The sequence below is a fragment of the Ahaetulla prasina genome, chromosome 4, assembly GCF_028640845.1.
Source record: "Ahaetulla prasina isolate Xishuangbanna chromosome 4, ASM2864084v1, whole genome shotgun sequence".
Taxonomy (NCBI): Eukaryota; Metazoa; Chordata; class Lepidosauria; order Squamata; family Colubridae; genus Ahaetulla; species Ahaetulla prasina.
Genome location: NC_080542.1, coordinates 20376987 through 20394539, shown reverse-complemented (window position 1 = coordinate 20394539; position 17553 = coordinate 20376987). Strand labels below are relative to the sequence as shown.

General features: G+C 44.7%; 2 protein-coding genes across 6 annotated transcripts in view; one reads left to right on the top strand and one right to left on the bottom strand.

Moving 5' to 3' along the window:
* Positions 1–17553, bottom strand: part of SEPTIN1 (septin 1) — a 52513-nt gene that overhangs the window by 11356 nt on the left and 23604 nt on the right. The window lies entirely within an intron of this gene.
* Positions 1084–17553, top strand: part of ITGAL (integrin subunit alpha L) — an 81226-nt gene continuing 64756 nt past the window's right edge. Inside the window, exon 1 of the mRNA XM_058179433.1 lies at positions 1084–1622. Coding sequence (XP_058035416.1) covers positions 1577–1622 — 46 coding nt within the window. The 5' untranslated portion in view covers positions 1084–1576. The remainder of the gene's footprint in view (positions 1623–17553) is intronic.

Genomic DNA, 17553 nt, shown 5'->3' with positions numbered 1-17553 from the left:
TATTTAGTTGCAGTATCCCAGGGTCATGTGATCCCTTTTGCGACCTTCTGACCTTCTGAATGGGGAAGCCAGATCCACTTAACAACCACGTGTTACCAACTTAACAAATGCAGTGATTCGTTTAACAACTGTGACAAGAAAGGTTTTGAAACGGGATAAAATTTGCTTAACTACTATTTCACTTAGCAACATAAATTTTGGGTTCAATTTTGATTGTAAGTCGAGGACTACCTATATTGGATTCTTGGTCTTGATCCAGGCCAAACCTTAACTCTGGGGCCATTGCTGTCTTTAGCCTTAGGTAAAATGAATTTTTTGCTTTAAAAAGTCTTGGCTGAGTTCGCATATTTCTGGACTGCAGCCAGCTTGCTGTCTTGTTGGTTGGCTGCCTGCAGTGCCAATCCTTGAATTTTGGTTCAGAAGTAGAAATTAACACCTCCTCACATATTTCCATGTGTGAACAACTATTGGCAAGTTGTGCCATAACTCATCTCTGAAGGGGCAGTGTGGCTTTGTATAAGCCAAAAATGGATCTGCCAGGGCCACATGGATTATCCAATTCTGTTTTAGAGGGGGGGACCCTAAATCATTAAAACAAAGGGGATTAAACCTTTGACTCACAATTCTTGTGTGGCCCAAGCCTTGATTAGGGTTCTCAAACACTCCTTGGTCATTTGCCAGCCAAAAAAATAAATTTTGGATGACTTGGAGCCAACAAAAAGAGGTGAAGTGGATGAGAACCAGTTTGGTTTAGTAGTTCAGGCTCTAGGCTAGAATCCAGGAGATGGTGAGTTCTAGTCCTGTCTTAGGGTGGGTGACATTGGGGTAATCACTGTCCCCCGCCCAACCCATCTTGCTGAGTTGTTGTGGGGGAAATAGATGGAGGAAGGAGCAGTATGTATGTTTGCTGCCTTGACTTACTTATAAAGTTAAAAAAATTGTGAGATAAAAAAAGAACCTCATGAATAAATAAACATTGTACCTTTTAAAATCTCCTCAGAGCCTCTCAAAGCAAACACAGGGGGCAGGAAAATCAGATTTCTTTTTTATTATCTGCCCTGACAAACTTTCTAGGGTCCTTCAGAAGCTACAAAAAAAGAATAATTGCGACTCACGACATGACCCATACATACTGCTGGTTCTTGCATTATATCATTTTAAAAAGGTGTGGGGCTTTTCAATGAAATCCCCTGGTGTCTCTCAGGAAGCTTTTATTAAATCCGTACAATCCCATTCAGGCTGATCAGATGCTAATGGTGCAGCATGGCTTTCTGAGGGTTGCTCAGGAACCCTGATATTTAAAACTTAAATTGGTGATGTCAGATGTCGCTCCAGAAGAAGCTTCCTCTCCTCCTCTTTTCACTCCTCCCACCCCCTTCAGATCTTGCTATGCAGAAGATTATTTGATGTCGAAATTCAGCTTCACTTCTTCCCATTTCTGTTTTGGGAGTTGAGCCTCGGTGGTTTCAGGAGGAAGAGAAGAAGAGGCTATCAAATTAGTGACCTGGTGGTGTGCGCTTCTGGCCATGCGCTCTGGAAAGTGATCTCTCTCACACCTGTTTTTCACCACTTCACCATGGTTGGTTTAGTCTTCACCCTGCTGATCGGACTGAGTCTGCGAGGTAAGCTGGTTTTGTGGGCAAGGGAGGAAGGTCTATGTAAATCTCATGGTTGAGTGAAAGATTGGGGTACTCTCTACTGTTTCCTTTCTTTTAAAGACTGGTTGATGGGGTGATGGCGGAGAGGGATGGAAGTGAAAAACAAGTCATAAATGAGGTTGCAAAGGTTGCCTTTAGGGCTGAGGATGATGTTTGAGCACTCAGCCAGAGAGACTCAAGGGCGGAGCTGTTATTTAGCAAATCTTGTATGCAAAATTCTCAGATTTGATTCTGAGCACTTCCAGATAATAGGATGGTATTTCATCATTCAAACTCAGACCATCCGTTAAATGGTGGTTAAAATGCTAACCCTGCATATCCATGGCCTGTTACAGATTATCCTACCCATTGCTATAATCATCTGTTCTTCAGGAGTAAATTGCTCTTTTCTGCTTAAGCAGGCAGGCTTTCTCTGTCCGAAAACTTCAAGAGGGAAAGAAAAGTTGAAAATTTGGGCAGAGTCACTTCTAAAGGAACGGTTCGCCTGCTCTAATTTTGAACGAGGATGAACGATTTTTCACCACAAAAGCGGGGTTTGTTGTTGCTGAAAATGTAAAAAATTGACAAATCGCACACACACACTTGCAACCACAGGAAGTGCCAGCTGACCAGCACAAGATGCCATTGCAAAATGCAGTTAGCTATGCTTTGCTGGATGGTTTGAGAAACGTTTGCTGAGTGATCTCTTGATCACGTTAAACCTGATTAGTGTAATGTATATACTTGGGTTGTTTTTTTTCTGTTCGTCCTTGTAGCTGTTTCCTTGCCAATTCACTAGTTTTCTGTACAGTAGTTATGCTAATTTTCCTTTAAATGTTTATTATTTATTTTAGTTATATATATTTTAATTTATTTGTGTTCTCCCTTTATTATTTTTATAAATAACGCAAGGAAAACATATCCAACTCACTTTCCTCCTCCTACAATAACCCTGTTAGGTGGGTTGAGCTGAGAGAGAGTGACTGTCCCAAGGTCATCCAACTGGCTTTCATGCGTAAGGAAGGACTTGAACTCACAGTTTCCCGATTTCTATCCTGATGCCTTAACCACTAGATCAAACTGGTTCTCTGTGCTAAATTTGTAACCTGTCTTTTTTCCAGGAGCTCAATCTGACTCACCTAGGGATCTCCTATCATTGTTCCCCCCCCCCGCCGACAATAACAACACCCCTGCAAGATTGTTTAATTTTTGTCTTCTTTTACCCTGCAAACTGTTGACTCCCACTTTTGATGTTTTGAAATCTCTTGTTAACAAAATTTATTTCAAACATTATGTTAGGCTACCATATTAAACCAGTCAGTATTTAAAAAATAGGGATATTTCTAAGATTCCAGCACCTTCGGCCACAGTTCTCCAGGAAACAATTCCTGTGAAAGAGAACAAAATGGAGTAACATTTTGTTACTCCACTTTGTTATTGTATAGGCTTTAATTTCTCCCACTTGACATTTGCATCTTCTTGTAAAGTACTCAGAGTGGAGAGGTTGTTTCAAATGTCGCATCAACATTTACCACTGATGAGTCAATGCAGAGAACAAAACATATAGCTAGTCCTCGACTTATGATCAGTCACGTAGCAACTGTTCAAAGTTACAATGGAAACCTCCCCCCCAAAGATAATGGCTGTCCCCCCATTTTGGATGCTCTCAACCAGCCTACATTTATGGCCATTTGCATCAACCAGAAGTCACATGATCATGATTTACAATGTTTTGATGAAATCTGGAATTTATTTTCAGGTTTTCACAAAGTACCTCATACCAAAGAATGGGTTTGCTTAATGACCATGGCGATCTCTTAACTGTTGAGAAAAATGATAATAAAATCAGGTCGGTCATGTGGTAACCCACTTTACGAATTACATCATGACTTACAACTGTAATGGGCGAGTTCCATTTGGGTCAGAAGTCGAGGATTATCCAGAGATGCTTTGATTCCATTAAAAAAAAAATATTCAGCCTCAATAGAAGTTGACAAAATATCTCTGATTGCAAATTCCATGAATGAGAAACAAGTAGGACAAAGACAGCTAAAGGATTTAGCTTCAAGAATTAATTTTAACGCGGTTGTTGTAACTCTGACCTCTCATGGCAACTATGGCAACTACCACATCTTCCAGCTTTTCAAAAAGGAGAGTTGTCATACTATCTTCAATAGCAGGGGTAGGTAGGCAACTGTGGAAACCTGTGGACTCCAATTCCCAGAATTGCCAAGCTAAGCATGCTGACTCAGGAATTCTGGGAGTTGAAGTCCACAGGCCTGCCCACCCCGGTTCTATGGTATCATCAGATACTTTATTCATTCTTGAAAATAACAGTCACAACTGCAGAAACATTTTCAGTAGGGTCTGTTGCTAAGCACACAGTTAAATATTATTTATTTATTTATTAAATTTTTATGCCAGCCATCTCTCGTAGGTGACGTGGTACAAATTCATTCATAAAAGAAAGTTGATGTCAAAAGTACTGTCTGGAATAAATAATTTTTATTTTTATAATTTTGTACCAGCAGCATTGTAGGCTACTTAGAATGACTTGGTTGAGTTGGGCGGGTTATAAAAATTGAACAAATAATTAAAATAAAGAAGTATACTTCTGACATCAGATCTATCACCATTTTCTGGTTTGTGGTCAGTAACTACGTTATCTTATATTGGATTTCTTTTAAGGTTGTAGTATGAGTAGTTTTTTTAAAAATCCTCTTCTGGTGTAGCATCAAACTCAACTATGAACTCCCCAGGATGAAGGATACTTCTATAGTTTGGCATGCAATGCTTATCTGAAGTGCGATGCGATGTCAATCACTCTCACAATGGCAACTGTTGTTTTTTTTTATTTCCAGAACATTTTGCTTTCAAAGAGGCGTAGTTTGTCCTTGAGACCAATCATATAGATAAAGTTAGAGGTTTTCTGCATTACAGTATAGTCTTAAGCAGTTTATGGCTTAACTGGTTAGAAAGGAACTTAAGAAATCGTTTTCTAGATCTCATCTCCTTCCTCTGGTTTGGCCACAGTGGTGGGTTTTCTTGATCCATTACCCATCTCACTTGTACACCAATTGTGTTACTTTCTGTGTGTCAATCTTTGAGGGATGTGGTTTCCAATGATAGATATTTTGTGATTGGTGGTATGTCCAGCGGTGGAAAGGTGGAAGGAGGGAGGGAGGGAAGGAAGGACAGAAGAGGAGGAGGAAGGAGGAGGAGAAAGAGAAGGAAACCAATTTTTCACTTCTCCACAGGTGAATTTATTTTAAAAAAAGGATCACCCATTGATGAAATGAAGAAAACAGTCCAGATTCACTGAATGATATCCCTTCAATCAAAGCCCAAAACAAAACATTCATAGAGGGCAGGTACCGACAGTGATCCAAGAATGGAAGCACATAGATTGGCCAGTTGGAGTGGAAACATTTTTCTATATAGGTAGTCCTCAATTTACAAACACAATTAAGTTCAAAATGTATGTTGCTAAGTGAGAATTTTTTAAAGTGAGTTTTTCCCCAATTTACAATTTTTCTTGTCGCAGTTGTTAAATGAATCACTGCAGTGGTTAAGTTAGCAACACAGTTGTTAAGTGAATCTGGCTTCCCCATTGACTTGCTTGTCAGAAGATCGCAAAAGGGGATCACGTGACCCAGGGACATTGTAACTGTCATAAATGCGAGTCAGTTGCCAAGCATCCAAATGTAAATCACATGACCATTGAGATACTGTAACGAGTGAAAAATGGTCATAAGTCACTGTTTTCAGTGCCATTGTAACTTTGAACGGTCATTAAGTGAACTGTTGTAAGTCAAGCACTACCTGTAATGAAGATAAGCTCAGCTCATAAACTGGACCAAGTTGTAGACAGAAGTTGTTTTTTTGGGGGGGTGGTACTGGAGAAGCAGATATCACACATTCCTGCCCTTAAGATATATTGGCAACTTTTCTTCTCATAGAGGTAACATTGACTGTTATGAGGATCAGCTGTACAGTTTTTCAAGCTTTTGCTTGAGTAAATCCATTGGAGATGCAGAGATGGATACTGTTGTGGTATCTGATAAAGTGGAAGATTAGGCACTTCGCCCATTTAAGAAAATTGGGAGTCCAATGCAACCCCAGGCCTCCTAGATCAGAGGTGTCAAACTTGATTTCATTGAGGGACGCATCAGGGTTGTGTTTGAACTTGGGGTATATGTGTGTGTGGCTAGGGGTGTGTGGCCAGTTCGACATCATTTCTGTCGGGGACACCTGTGGTGGCCAAGTGCTAAGGCAGGACATTCCTCAGACCCTCGCTCTCTCTCATTATAATCTCCTTCCTTCCTTCCTTCCTTCCTTCCTTCCTTCCTTCCTTCCTTCCTTCCTTCCTTCCTTCCTTCCTTCCTTCCTTCCTTTTCTTCTTTTTCTTTCCCTCTTCATTCTCCTTTCTTCTTCCTTCTCTCTTTCCTTATTTTTCCTTCCTTGCTCTCTTGCCATCTTCCCATCTTTTTCTTTCTTTTTCTTTCTTTTTCTTTTTCTTTCCCTTTCTCCTTTCCTGCCCCTTCTTGGATGCTCAAATGCAAAAGGGGAAACATTTCTCCTTTTGTTTTGTTTTGCTTTCGGTTTGGTTTGCTAGCCCTTTGCCAGAGAAAATGGAGCCTGGCCCTTGGGCCCCATGTTTGCTGCCAGAGGCACTGCAGGCCGGTTCTTCACTGTTTCCAAGGTGGCCCCGCGGGATGGTTCTAACCACTCTGTGGGCCGTGTCAAACTCAGACATCACTGTCCTCGATAATATTAGAATCTCCCAGGATACAGATTTTTAATATGCTCATCACAAGTAGGGAACCCATTAAACCAGGGGTCTCCAATCTTGGCAACTTTACTACTTGCACTGGCTGAGGAATTCTGGGAGTTGAGGTCCACAAGTCGTAAAGTTGCCAAGGTTGGAGACCCCTACATTAAACAATAAATTGGTTGACACAGATCCCACTTGTAATAAAAAAATCACATTCAGTTTCTTCTTTCTCCTGCCAAGATGGTGATATAATGGGTGATAGCCTTAGACTTTGGGACAGGAAAGGAAGTTAACACCTGTGCATTGATTTTAATTTTGCTTAATTGATTAAGTAAATAATGTACACAAAAAAGAGAAAGAACTAAATAAGGAGTAGACAAGGTTATAAGGACAAACACAATAAATAAATACATAAATAGAAAGTTTCCATGTATTTTGAAAGTCGACAAAACCACACCCATTAAAATTAACAGCATAAAAATAACCTGATTTCACAAAAGTACAATTCTTGCCCTTGGAACTTCATTATTCTCACGTTCACAAATCAATTATTAAATTTTCAAGAAATTTCCAACATTGAGCAATGATTGGTTTTGTTGCTAAAATTAAATAGATAATCATCTTATTTTTAAGGGAATTGTTGAATCATATGAAGCCTCACTTTGGAGAGCATTCAGTTCTTTGTTTTGATATTATCTTCATCGGAAAATTAACTATACACAGGTCTAAATTAACACTGCAAATGATCTTCATGGGTATCTGGCAAAGGTGATGTTAAAATTATGCATTCAAAAACAGAAAATTCTTATTCAAAATGGAAAACCATCAACTTATTGGATACAAAGATCATCAGGAAGTTAAACTCTGCCTAGACCAAACCTACCCATTAGAGAACAAAGTTGTATTAACTATTGAATAGACTTGTCTGCTTGAAGAGAGTTGAAGATGATGAAATTATGGTTTAATTGATGTCATTCCATTCTTCACATACATGGATGCAAAATCAATGAAGGTCTCAATTGCAACAGTACTACATCACACACCATGCTTAGCCGAACATCCAAACACTCAAAATATTTTGACTTTGGGACCTTACTGTATTCTCCTTTATCAACTTGAAGTTCCAGTTTGATGGACAAATATACAAATCCATTGAAGGAACACCCAAAAGATCACTCATCTTATAGATTCATAACAGGAGTAATAAAGCAACACCTGAAAAAAAAAAGTCCTCCCACAAATACAATCTGCATGGTTCTATTATATAGAGGACACATTCATCATTACCAAAAGGAATTAGAACTATCTATGGTAAAGCAAAAATGCACCACAATAACTCAAAACTCTAAAAAGCAGAAATAAAAAAGGAGAAATATAGCACGCTCCAAACTATAGGTATCCACCCAGCTTCCTCAAAAACCGTCTTTCCATGCATCCACTACAAAATCTGGCCAATTTATGAATAGAATAATTCCCCCCCTCCCCTTCCTGTTAGAGGCAATGTTTAAGGCACGTCTGGGTCACTGGGTGACACCCGTGAGGCAGAGGTGGTATTCAGCAGGTTCTGATCAGTTCTGGAGAACCGGTAGTGGAAATTTTGAGTAGTTCGGAGAACCGGTAAATACCACCTCTGACTGGCCCTGCCTCCATCTATTCTCTGCCTCCCGAGTCCCAGCTGATCAGGAGGAAATGGGGATTTTGCAGTAACCTTCCCCTAGTTGTTAAATTATTTGAATCCCACCATTGGCTGGCAGCCAAGTATATGTGGTCCCTCAGCATTTGGCTGAACCTCACCAGCCTGCAGATACCTCAGCCTATTCCCATCAGGGAGCAGAAAGAGGTCTACAGATCAGATAGTGGCAGCAAGATTTCCTGTGTTGTCTCTACCACAAAGGAACAACTCAGAACCAGCATGTTTCTTCAAGGAAAAAACCCCAGTAGCTATTGGGACTGACTTAAAGTAACTCTCACCTGATTATTTGCAATTTTTTATAATTAGCTTTCTTAGGAAAGGTGTAAATGTGTTTTATACTTCTCTCCCACGCACATTCACAGTATCTCATACATAGAATTTTCCCTCCATTCAGCTGGTGTGATTTGCTAGTTGCTTGTCATCTTTGTAATCTACAGTGCTGAAATTTATTTATTTATTTAATTTATTTTTATTTTGTCACAAGAGTATATACAAGCATCAACATAAATCAGCAAAATATCATATAAGCATATATATGAGCAAAAGTATGTAATAATTGTATTAATTTGATATAATGAAAGGAAACATTACGACAGGAACGGTAGGCACTTTTGTGCTCTTATGCACGCCCCTTATAATCCTCTTAGGAATGGGGTGAGATCAATGGTAGACAGTTTTTGGTTAAAGCTTTTGGGAGTTTGAGAAGAGACCACAGAGTCAGGCAGTGTGTTCAAATGTTAACAACTCTGTTACAAAAATCATATTTTCTGCAATCAAGATTGAAGCTGTAATGTATTTTGAACTTTGAGAGGGAATTTTGGGCGGGAAAATTGCACGTTGCTGATTGGTTGAAGCCTCAACCAAAAGAGTATTTAAAGAGGGGTTTTTGCCGGTTGTTCTTCGCTGGGTCACAATAAACTAAAGAGCTGTTGTCACTCATTGGTCTCCTGCCTCTTCATTGCCCGAACTTAACATTGGCGACGAAGGTGGGATGTTGAGGCAGTGAGATCGAAAGAAAGAGCTGAAGGAACCAGGAATTCAAAAAACCCAGCCAGTTTTCGAAGGCAGAAAATAGCGATGTCCAGCTACACGCCGCCAGCGCCATTCGACCCAGCCAAGGAGAAATGGGGGTCGTACATGGCTCGCTTCGAGTGTTTCCTCGAAGCAAACGAACTACAGGGAGTCTCGGACAATCGGAAGCGAGCATACTTCCTGAGCCACTGCGGTCCAGAGGTCTTCGATACGGTGGAGTCACTCTCAGAGCCAACGCCGGTACAATCGGTACCGTGGCAGACACTACAAACAACACTTCGAGCGCACTACGCACCGGTACCCTCAAAGTTCGTCCAACGTTTCGAATTGAGGCAACGGGTACAGCGAGAAGGCGAATCAATAAGTGTGTACATGGCCGCATTGAGGAAAGCCGCAAACCACTGCGAGTACAGAGATTTGGAGGATTCCTTACTCGAGCAGCTCATTTGTGGGGTCAGAGACATCAGACTACAAAGGCGGCTGCTGTCTAAAAGCAACCTGACTCTAGCGATAGCCCTGGACGAAGCCAGAGCTCATGAGATGTCCACCAAGGCGGCGGAGACCTTGCAAAAGCCAAACGCGCAGGGTGCCGGGACAAAGACTACACCGGTCCACAGCGAGGAAGTCCAGGCCGAATCGGAAGGTGAGGAAGAGGAAGAGGTGTTCCACACCGGGAGGCTGGAGAGAGGTGACCGGGACGAATGTGTGAGTTGTGGGGGGCAACACCAACGGCAAAACTGCAGATTCAAGGACGCGGTTTGTCGGTGGTGTGAAAAAAAAGGACACATAGCTCGGGCCTGCCGAGCCCCCCAACCTTCCCGCCAAAAATTCAAACTGACCAATCAGAGCGCGGGAGCAGCGAAGCGGCCCAGGATTGGTCCATTTAAAAAGGGCGCGAAGTTAAACCAGACCACTGTGAGAGTGGGCCACGCATCAACATGACTAGAGAAGAAAATATTTACCCAAGTCTACATTGAAGGGGTGCAGTGCCCCATGGAAGTAGACACTGGGTCGTCAATCACAATTATGTCCTGGGACACCATCGTGAGAGACTTGCCAGCGATCGCTAAACGTCAGCTACAAACCCAGAAGCTGAGAGTGCAGGACTACCAGGGGAATCGGATCCCTGTTCGAGGAGCCACATCCGTCCAAGTCAAATATGGACAATTCACAAAGACCCTGTCGATCACCATAGTAAACGGAACTCTACCGAGTTTGCTAGGGTTGGACTGGTTCCGAGCTTTGGGCATGGGAGTGACCGGGGTCCACAGGAGCGACGTCATCCTCAGAGACGAACTACTGAAGGAGTTCGAGGACGTATTCAAGGATTGCCTGGGCAAGTACGTGAGGACCCCTATTTCTTTCAACCTTGACCCCCAAGTCGCCCCCATCCGGTTAAAGGCTAGGAGGGTTCCATTCGCCCTAAAGCCTAAAATTGACCAAGAATTGAACAAGCTAGTAAGCCAGGGAATATTAGTCCCCGTCGACCATGCAAAATGGGAGAAACCCATAGTAACCCCAGTCAAACCGGACGGTTCGGTCCGAATTTGCGCTGACTACAAAGCAACGCTTAACAAAGCATTGCAGAAAAGTGCATACCCCGTTCCAGTGGCGCAACATTTGATACACTCATTAGGGCAAGGGCAGGTCTTCGCCAAACTCGATTTGGCCCAAGCCTACCAGCAGCTACCTGTAGATAGCAGCACAGCTGAGGCGCAGACAATTGTCACGCACCGTGGGGCTTTCAAATGTACGCAACTCCAGTTCGGAGTTAGCGTGGCCCCAGGGCTTTTCCAGAACCTAATGGAACGATTATTACAGGGCCTGCCAGGAGTGGTACCATACTTCGACGATGTATTGGTATCAGCTGAAAACTTAGAGGAACTCGGGGTAAAACTAAGGAAGGTGTTGGGCATTTTTAGGTCTGCGGGGCTTAAAGTTAAGCTCAACAAATGCCACATTGGGGTGAAATCTGTAGAATTCCTAGGATACCGAATAGACAGGGAAGGGATCCACCCCACAGAGAGCAAGGTACGGGCCATTAGAAAGGCCCCAGCCCCCAAAAATAAAACAGAATTACCGGCATTCTTGGGGCTTGTTAATTTTTATGCGGTATTCTTGAAGAATAAAGCAACAGTAGCTGAGCCGCTACATAAGTTGCTAGCAAAGAAAGCTGTGTGGTCCTGGGGCAGAGAAGAGGCTAGGGCATTTGAGGGGGTAAAAAACCTTTTGTCCAGCGATAGCCTCCTCATCCAGTACAATGGCACGTTGCCACTAGTGCTAGTTTGCGACACTTCACCATATGGGGTGGGGGCGGTGCTCAGCCATAGGTTACCGAATGGAACAGAAGCCCCTATAGCGTATTATTCCTGGACTATGTCCTCTGTGGAAAGGAACTACAGCCAGTTAGATAGGGAAGCGTTGGCCATAGTCTCCGGGGTTAAGAAATTTCATGAATACTTGTTCGGGCGAGATTTCGAGATAGTCATGGACCACAGACCCCTTCTAGGGCTTTTAGCGGGTGACCGCCCAACACCCGTGGCACTTTCTCCTAGGCTGACCCGATGGACTATTTTCCTAGCGGCATACTCCTACAAATTGCTCCACCGCCCAGGAAAAGACTTAGGGCATGCGGACGCTCTGAGCAGATGCCCTTTACCAGAGACAATTGAGGACCCCACCCCGGGGACACCCGTCTTACTAATCGACTCTTTGGACTCTGGCCCAGTCACATCCAAGCAGGTGGCTAGGGCATCGTATAGAGACATTACAATTCGGACTGTAATCGGTTGGGTGCAAAGGGGTTGGCCCGCTGCGCCGGGCGAGCGTTTCAAAGACTTTGCAAAAAAACAATCAGAACTGTCTGTTCAAGGGGGGTGTCTGTTATGGGGGGATAGGGTAGTTATCCCAGAAAAATTACGCGAAAATGTTTTGGAACTGTTGCATGTGGGCCACCCAGGGATTGTGCGGATGAAGAGTTTAGCGAGGAGTTATGTATGGTGGCCCTTAATGGATAAGGACATCAGCGACAGGGTAGGGAAATGCCAATCCTGCCAAGAGTCGAGGTCGCTACCCCCTACAGCCCCAGTTAGAGAGTGGGAGAAACCCCAGGGGCCTTGGTCCAGGATTCACATAGATTTTGCGGGGCCGTTCCATGGGCAGACCTTTTTAATTGTGGTAGATGCCTACTCAAAATGGTTAGAAATAATCCTCATGAAAAGCACAATGGGCGAAGCAGTAATCACAGTCCTAAGGCATCTATTCGTAACACACGGCCTGCCCGACACCCTAGTCTCTGACAACGGCCCGCAATTCACGGCAAACCAGTTTGAGGGGTATTTAGCGGGAGAGGGCATCAGACATGTCCTCTCGGCGCCTTTCCACCCGGCGACGAACGGACTTGCAGAACGTTTCGTTCGGAGCACCAAGGAAGCACTATCTAGGATAAGTCCAGGCGACTGGCAAACGAAAATAGACATTTTCCTGGCCGTCCAACATAGGACCCCTTGTGTAACAACTGGCCGCAGCCCAGTGGAACTCTTAATGGGCAGGAAACTCAGGTGCCCACTAGACCAACTAAACCCAAATTATACCCCAGACGGGTATTTATTTATTTATTTATTTATTGTTTAAATTTATATACCGCCCTATCTCCCAAAGGACTCAGGGCGGTTTACAGGCATTTAAAAAACAGGTAAATACAATCTAAAAACAGTTAAAAAACTTATTCTAAAAGCCTAAATTAAAATATGAAGATAAAACCCAATTTAAAAACCGTAAATTAAAATCTAGCTCAGTCCTGCGCAATTAAATAAGTATGTTTTAAGCTCGCGGCGGAAGGTCCGAAGGTCCGGAAGCTGACGAAGTCCTGGGGGTAGTTCGTTCCAGAGGGTGGGAGCCCCCACAGAGAAGGCCCTTCCCCTGGGCGTCGCCAGACGACATTGCCTCGCTGACGGCACCCTGAGGAGTCCCTCTCTATGAGAGCGCATGGGTCGGTGAGAGGTATTTGGTAGCAGTAGGCGGTCCCGTAGATAACCCGGCCCTATGCCATGGAGCGCTTTAAAGGTGGTCACCAAAACCTTGAAGCGCACCCGGAAGGCCACAGGTAGCCAGTGCAGTCTGCGCAGGATGGGTGTTATGCGGGAGCCACGAGGGGCTCCCTCTATCACCCGCGCAGCCGCATTCTGGACTAACTGTAGCCTCCGGATGCCCTTCAAGGGGAGCCCCATGTAGAGAGCATTGCAGTAATCCAGGCGAGACGTCACGAGTGCGTGAGTGACCGTGCATAGGGCATCCCGGTCCAGAAAGGGGCGCAACTGGCGCACCAGGCGAACCTGGTAGAACGGTCTCCTGGAGATGGCCGTCAAATGATCTTCTAGAGACAGCCGTTCATCCAGGAGGACGCCTAAGTTGCGCACCCTCTCCATCGGGGCCAATGACTCGCCACCGATGGTCAGCCACGGATTTAGCTGACTGTACCGGGATGCCGGCATCCACAGCCACTCTGTCTTGGAGGGATTGAGCTTGAGCCTGTTTCTCCCCATCCAGACCCGTATGGCCTCCAGACACCGGGACAGCACTTCGATGGCTTCATTGGGGTGGTCCGGCGTGGAAAAGTACAGCTGGGTGTCATCCGCATACAGCTGGTACCTCACGCCGAAACCACTGATGATCTCACCCAGCGGCTTCATATAGATGTTGAACAGAAGGGGCGAGAGGATCGACCCCTGTGGCACCCCACAAGTGAGGCGCCTCGGGGCCGACCTCTGCCCCCCTGTCAACACCGACTGCGACCGGTCGGAGAGATAGGAGGAGAACCACCGATAGACGGTGCCTCCCACTCCCAATCCCTCCAACCGGCGCAGCAGGATACCATGGTCGATGGTATCGAAAGCCGCTGAGAGGTCTAATAGGACCAGGGCAGAGGAACAACCCCTATCCCTGGCCCTCCAGAGATCATCCACCAACGCGACCAAAGCCGTCTCCGTGCTGTAACCGGGCCGAAAACCGGACTGGAACGGGTCTAGATAGACGGTTTCATCCAGGTGTAAGGGAAACTGATATGCCACCATACTCTCTACAACCTTCGCCGCGAAGCGAAGGTTGGAGACCGGACGGTAATTACCTAAAACAGCCGGGTCCAGGGAAGGCTTCTTAAGGAGGGGCCTCACCACCGCCTCTTTCAAGGCGGCCGGAAAGACACCCTCCACCAAAGAAGCGGTCGTAATCGCCTGGAGCCAGCCTCGTGTCACCTCCTGGGTGGCCAGCACCAGCCAGGAGGGGCACGGGTCCAGTAAACACATGGTGGCATTCAGCCTACCCAACAACCTGTCCATGTCCTCGGGAGCCACAGGGTCAAACTCATCCCAGACAATGTCACCAAGACCACCCTCGGGCGCCTCACCTGAGTCACCGCAATTTTGGTCCAACCCATCCCGAAGCTGAACGATTTTATTGTATAGATAACCGTTAAACTCCTCAGCACGTCCCTGCAGCGGGTCATCTCGCTCCCCCTGGTGAAGGAGGGAACGAGTCACCCGAAACAGGGCGGCTGGGCGCCTGATGGACCCAGAGAGGTTCCGGACGGAGCTGGGGCCATTCCCTGAGGGTCTGGCTCACGGCACATCTGAGAAACTGGTTGCGGCCTGGGAACGGGCCGCAGCGGGGGCCTTAGATCGTGTCGTGCCTTTGCGGCCTCTGACCCGGCGCAGGTCCCAACCGGCTCCTTGGTTCTCCGAGGAGCTGAGAGGGATGAAGCGCCGGAGAAGACGCCTAGAGAGCTCTTGGAGGTCTAGCCGTTCAGAGGCTGATCGGACACTAGTGAAGTCCTATACTAGGACTTACCTAGTGGCATTGAGGGAAGCGAGGCGTTGCTACGCCTCCTCCCTCATTGCGTCGGCAGATAGGCGCCTGGGACGGAACCAACGCATCGGCTCCGTCTCCCTGCGGTGTTGAATGGCGGTCAGAAAGTCCAGGCGAAGGAGAGAGTGATCTGACCATGACAAAGGTTCGATGACTATTTCCTTTAAGTCCAGATCTCTCAACCACTGACCAGAGACAAAAATCAGATCGAGTGTACCACCCCCAATGTGAGTAGGGCCATCAACTACTTGAGTCAGGTCCAAGGCCGTCATGGAAGCCGTGAACTCCCGAGCTACTGTCGATGACGAGCCGGGAAATGGCACAAGGGTACAAGGGTATTCAAGGAAAAACCAGGGAAATGACAGTGGGTGACCCAGTATGGGCACACAACTATAGCGAGGGCCCAATATGGTTAAAGGGGGAAATTCTGGGCATAACCAGACCCAAATCATACGTAGTAGACATGGAGGACGGCCGGGTATGGAAACGCCACATAGACCAGTTAAGAAAATGTATACCAAACAAACTAGAAACCAAACAACCAGGCCCTGACTACCAATTGTTTGAATCTGCAGCTGACTCAAACCCGAGGCGAGCGGAGGACTTATCTGATTCCGATGAAGTCCAGCGACGCCAACCGGTTCCTCCTGAAGGCAACAGGAACGATTCAGCCAATAATCCAGGGCCGGACGGCCTAGGGGAGGAGCTGGGAGGAACAAACAGTCCCTCCGACCAACTCGACTCTCTCCCAGAGAATGAACTGCGCAGGTCAGAAAGAGTTAGGAGACGCCCTGTCTACCTGTGTGACTACGTAGAGAAATAGCTTGTAAATATTATGTAAATAGAGGTACAAAGCGTTCTGGGAGGGAAGGAGTGTAATGTATTTTGAACTTTGAGAGGGAATTTTGGGCGGGAAAATTGCACGTTGCTGATTGGTTGAAGCCTCAACCAAAAGAGTATTTAAAGAGGGGTTTTTGCCGGTTGTTCTTCGCTGGGTCACAATAAACTAAAGAGCTGTTGTCACTCATTGGTCTCCTGCCTCTTCATTGCCCGAACTTAACAGAAGCGGTTAACGTTAAGTTTGAATCTATTGTTTGGGGAAGAGTCTAGATTCCCCAAGAATCTATCTTGGGGAAGAGGCAATGGCTTACAGCTATGTTTCCCAACACTGACCACTTCTAGTTGAAATGATGAATGTATAATTGCTAAAATGTAAAAACTGTTAAAATTTGAAATAGAAGAACAAGAAAAAGAACATAAGATGGTTCAAAGGAAACAAACAAAATGTTAAAAAGTTATGATATTTACGTAGTTACTTACCAAGCACATCTAAATTATATTAAAGTAACCAAAATGTCTTTACAACCCCCAAGGCATATCACAACTTTTGAACATCCCTAATGTTTGGAAATTGAAAGTTGGAAAATTTAACACGCCCCAATTGATGAAGTGGGCTAAACTTTTATATTCATATTTTAATACTTTACAAAGTTTCTGAAAGTTTAACATTGCTAGAGCTGAATGTATGATAACATAGGGTAAACTTTTAGCCCACCTTATCATACATTCAAATCCAGCAATGTTAAGTTTTCAGAAGCTTTCTAAAGTATACAACTATAAGAATTCATTATACTCATTTGTGAAGGGGTCCTGACTGATAATATCTTATCAAATTGGTGTTAATTCTCACCAACCAAATAAATAACTTTCTCCAGGAAGATTTATCTTCAACATGTTCCTCCAGATCTTTTATTAATGCACCCATAATTGCTCTAATTTCTTCATCCACCTTGCTGCTACAGGTAGTCCTCCACTTACAATAGTTCATTTTCTGACCATTCAAATTTACAATGGCACTGAAAAAATGACTTATGACCGTTTTTCACATTTATGACTGTTGCAGCATCCCCATAGTTATGTGATTAAAATTCGGACACTTGGCAACTGGTTCATATTTATGACGGTTGCACTATCCCGGGGTCATGTGATCACCTTTTGCAAACTTCTGACAAGCAAAGTCAATGAGGAAGAAAGATTCACTTAACAACTGTGGTTGTTACTTGACAACTGCAGTGATTCACTTAGCAAATAATGATTCACTTAGCAAATAATGATTCAACTGCAATAATTCAATTAGCAAAAATGTGGGAAGAAAGGTTGTAAAATGGGGCAAAACTCACTTAACAAATGTTTCGCTTGAGTTTTGGGCTCAGTTGTGGTTGAAAGTCGAGAACTACCTGTTTGTTCTCTTTTTTTCTGTTCTTCCACTTTCTGATCATGATATTAAGGGAGCAAAGTCTTTTCACCAGAGGTGTCAAACTCGTGGCCCGTGGGCCAGATGCATTATGCGCTGGCCATGCTCGGTTTATCGAAGGGAAAAAAAGTCACGATACGTCATGTGACAATGCCATGATAAAGCGAGTTTAACACCCCTGCTTTACACAACCATATTCCCAAAACATGGTTCTGTAATTTGAGCCTGGTCATTGAGGTTCAGAGTGAAAACTCTTGAAACCCTGTGTTGTTTGGTGATCCATTTGTTTACTTTCCAAGCT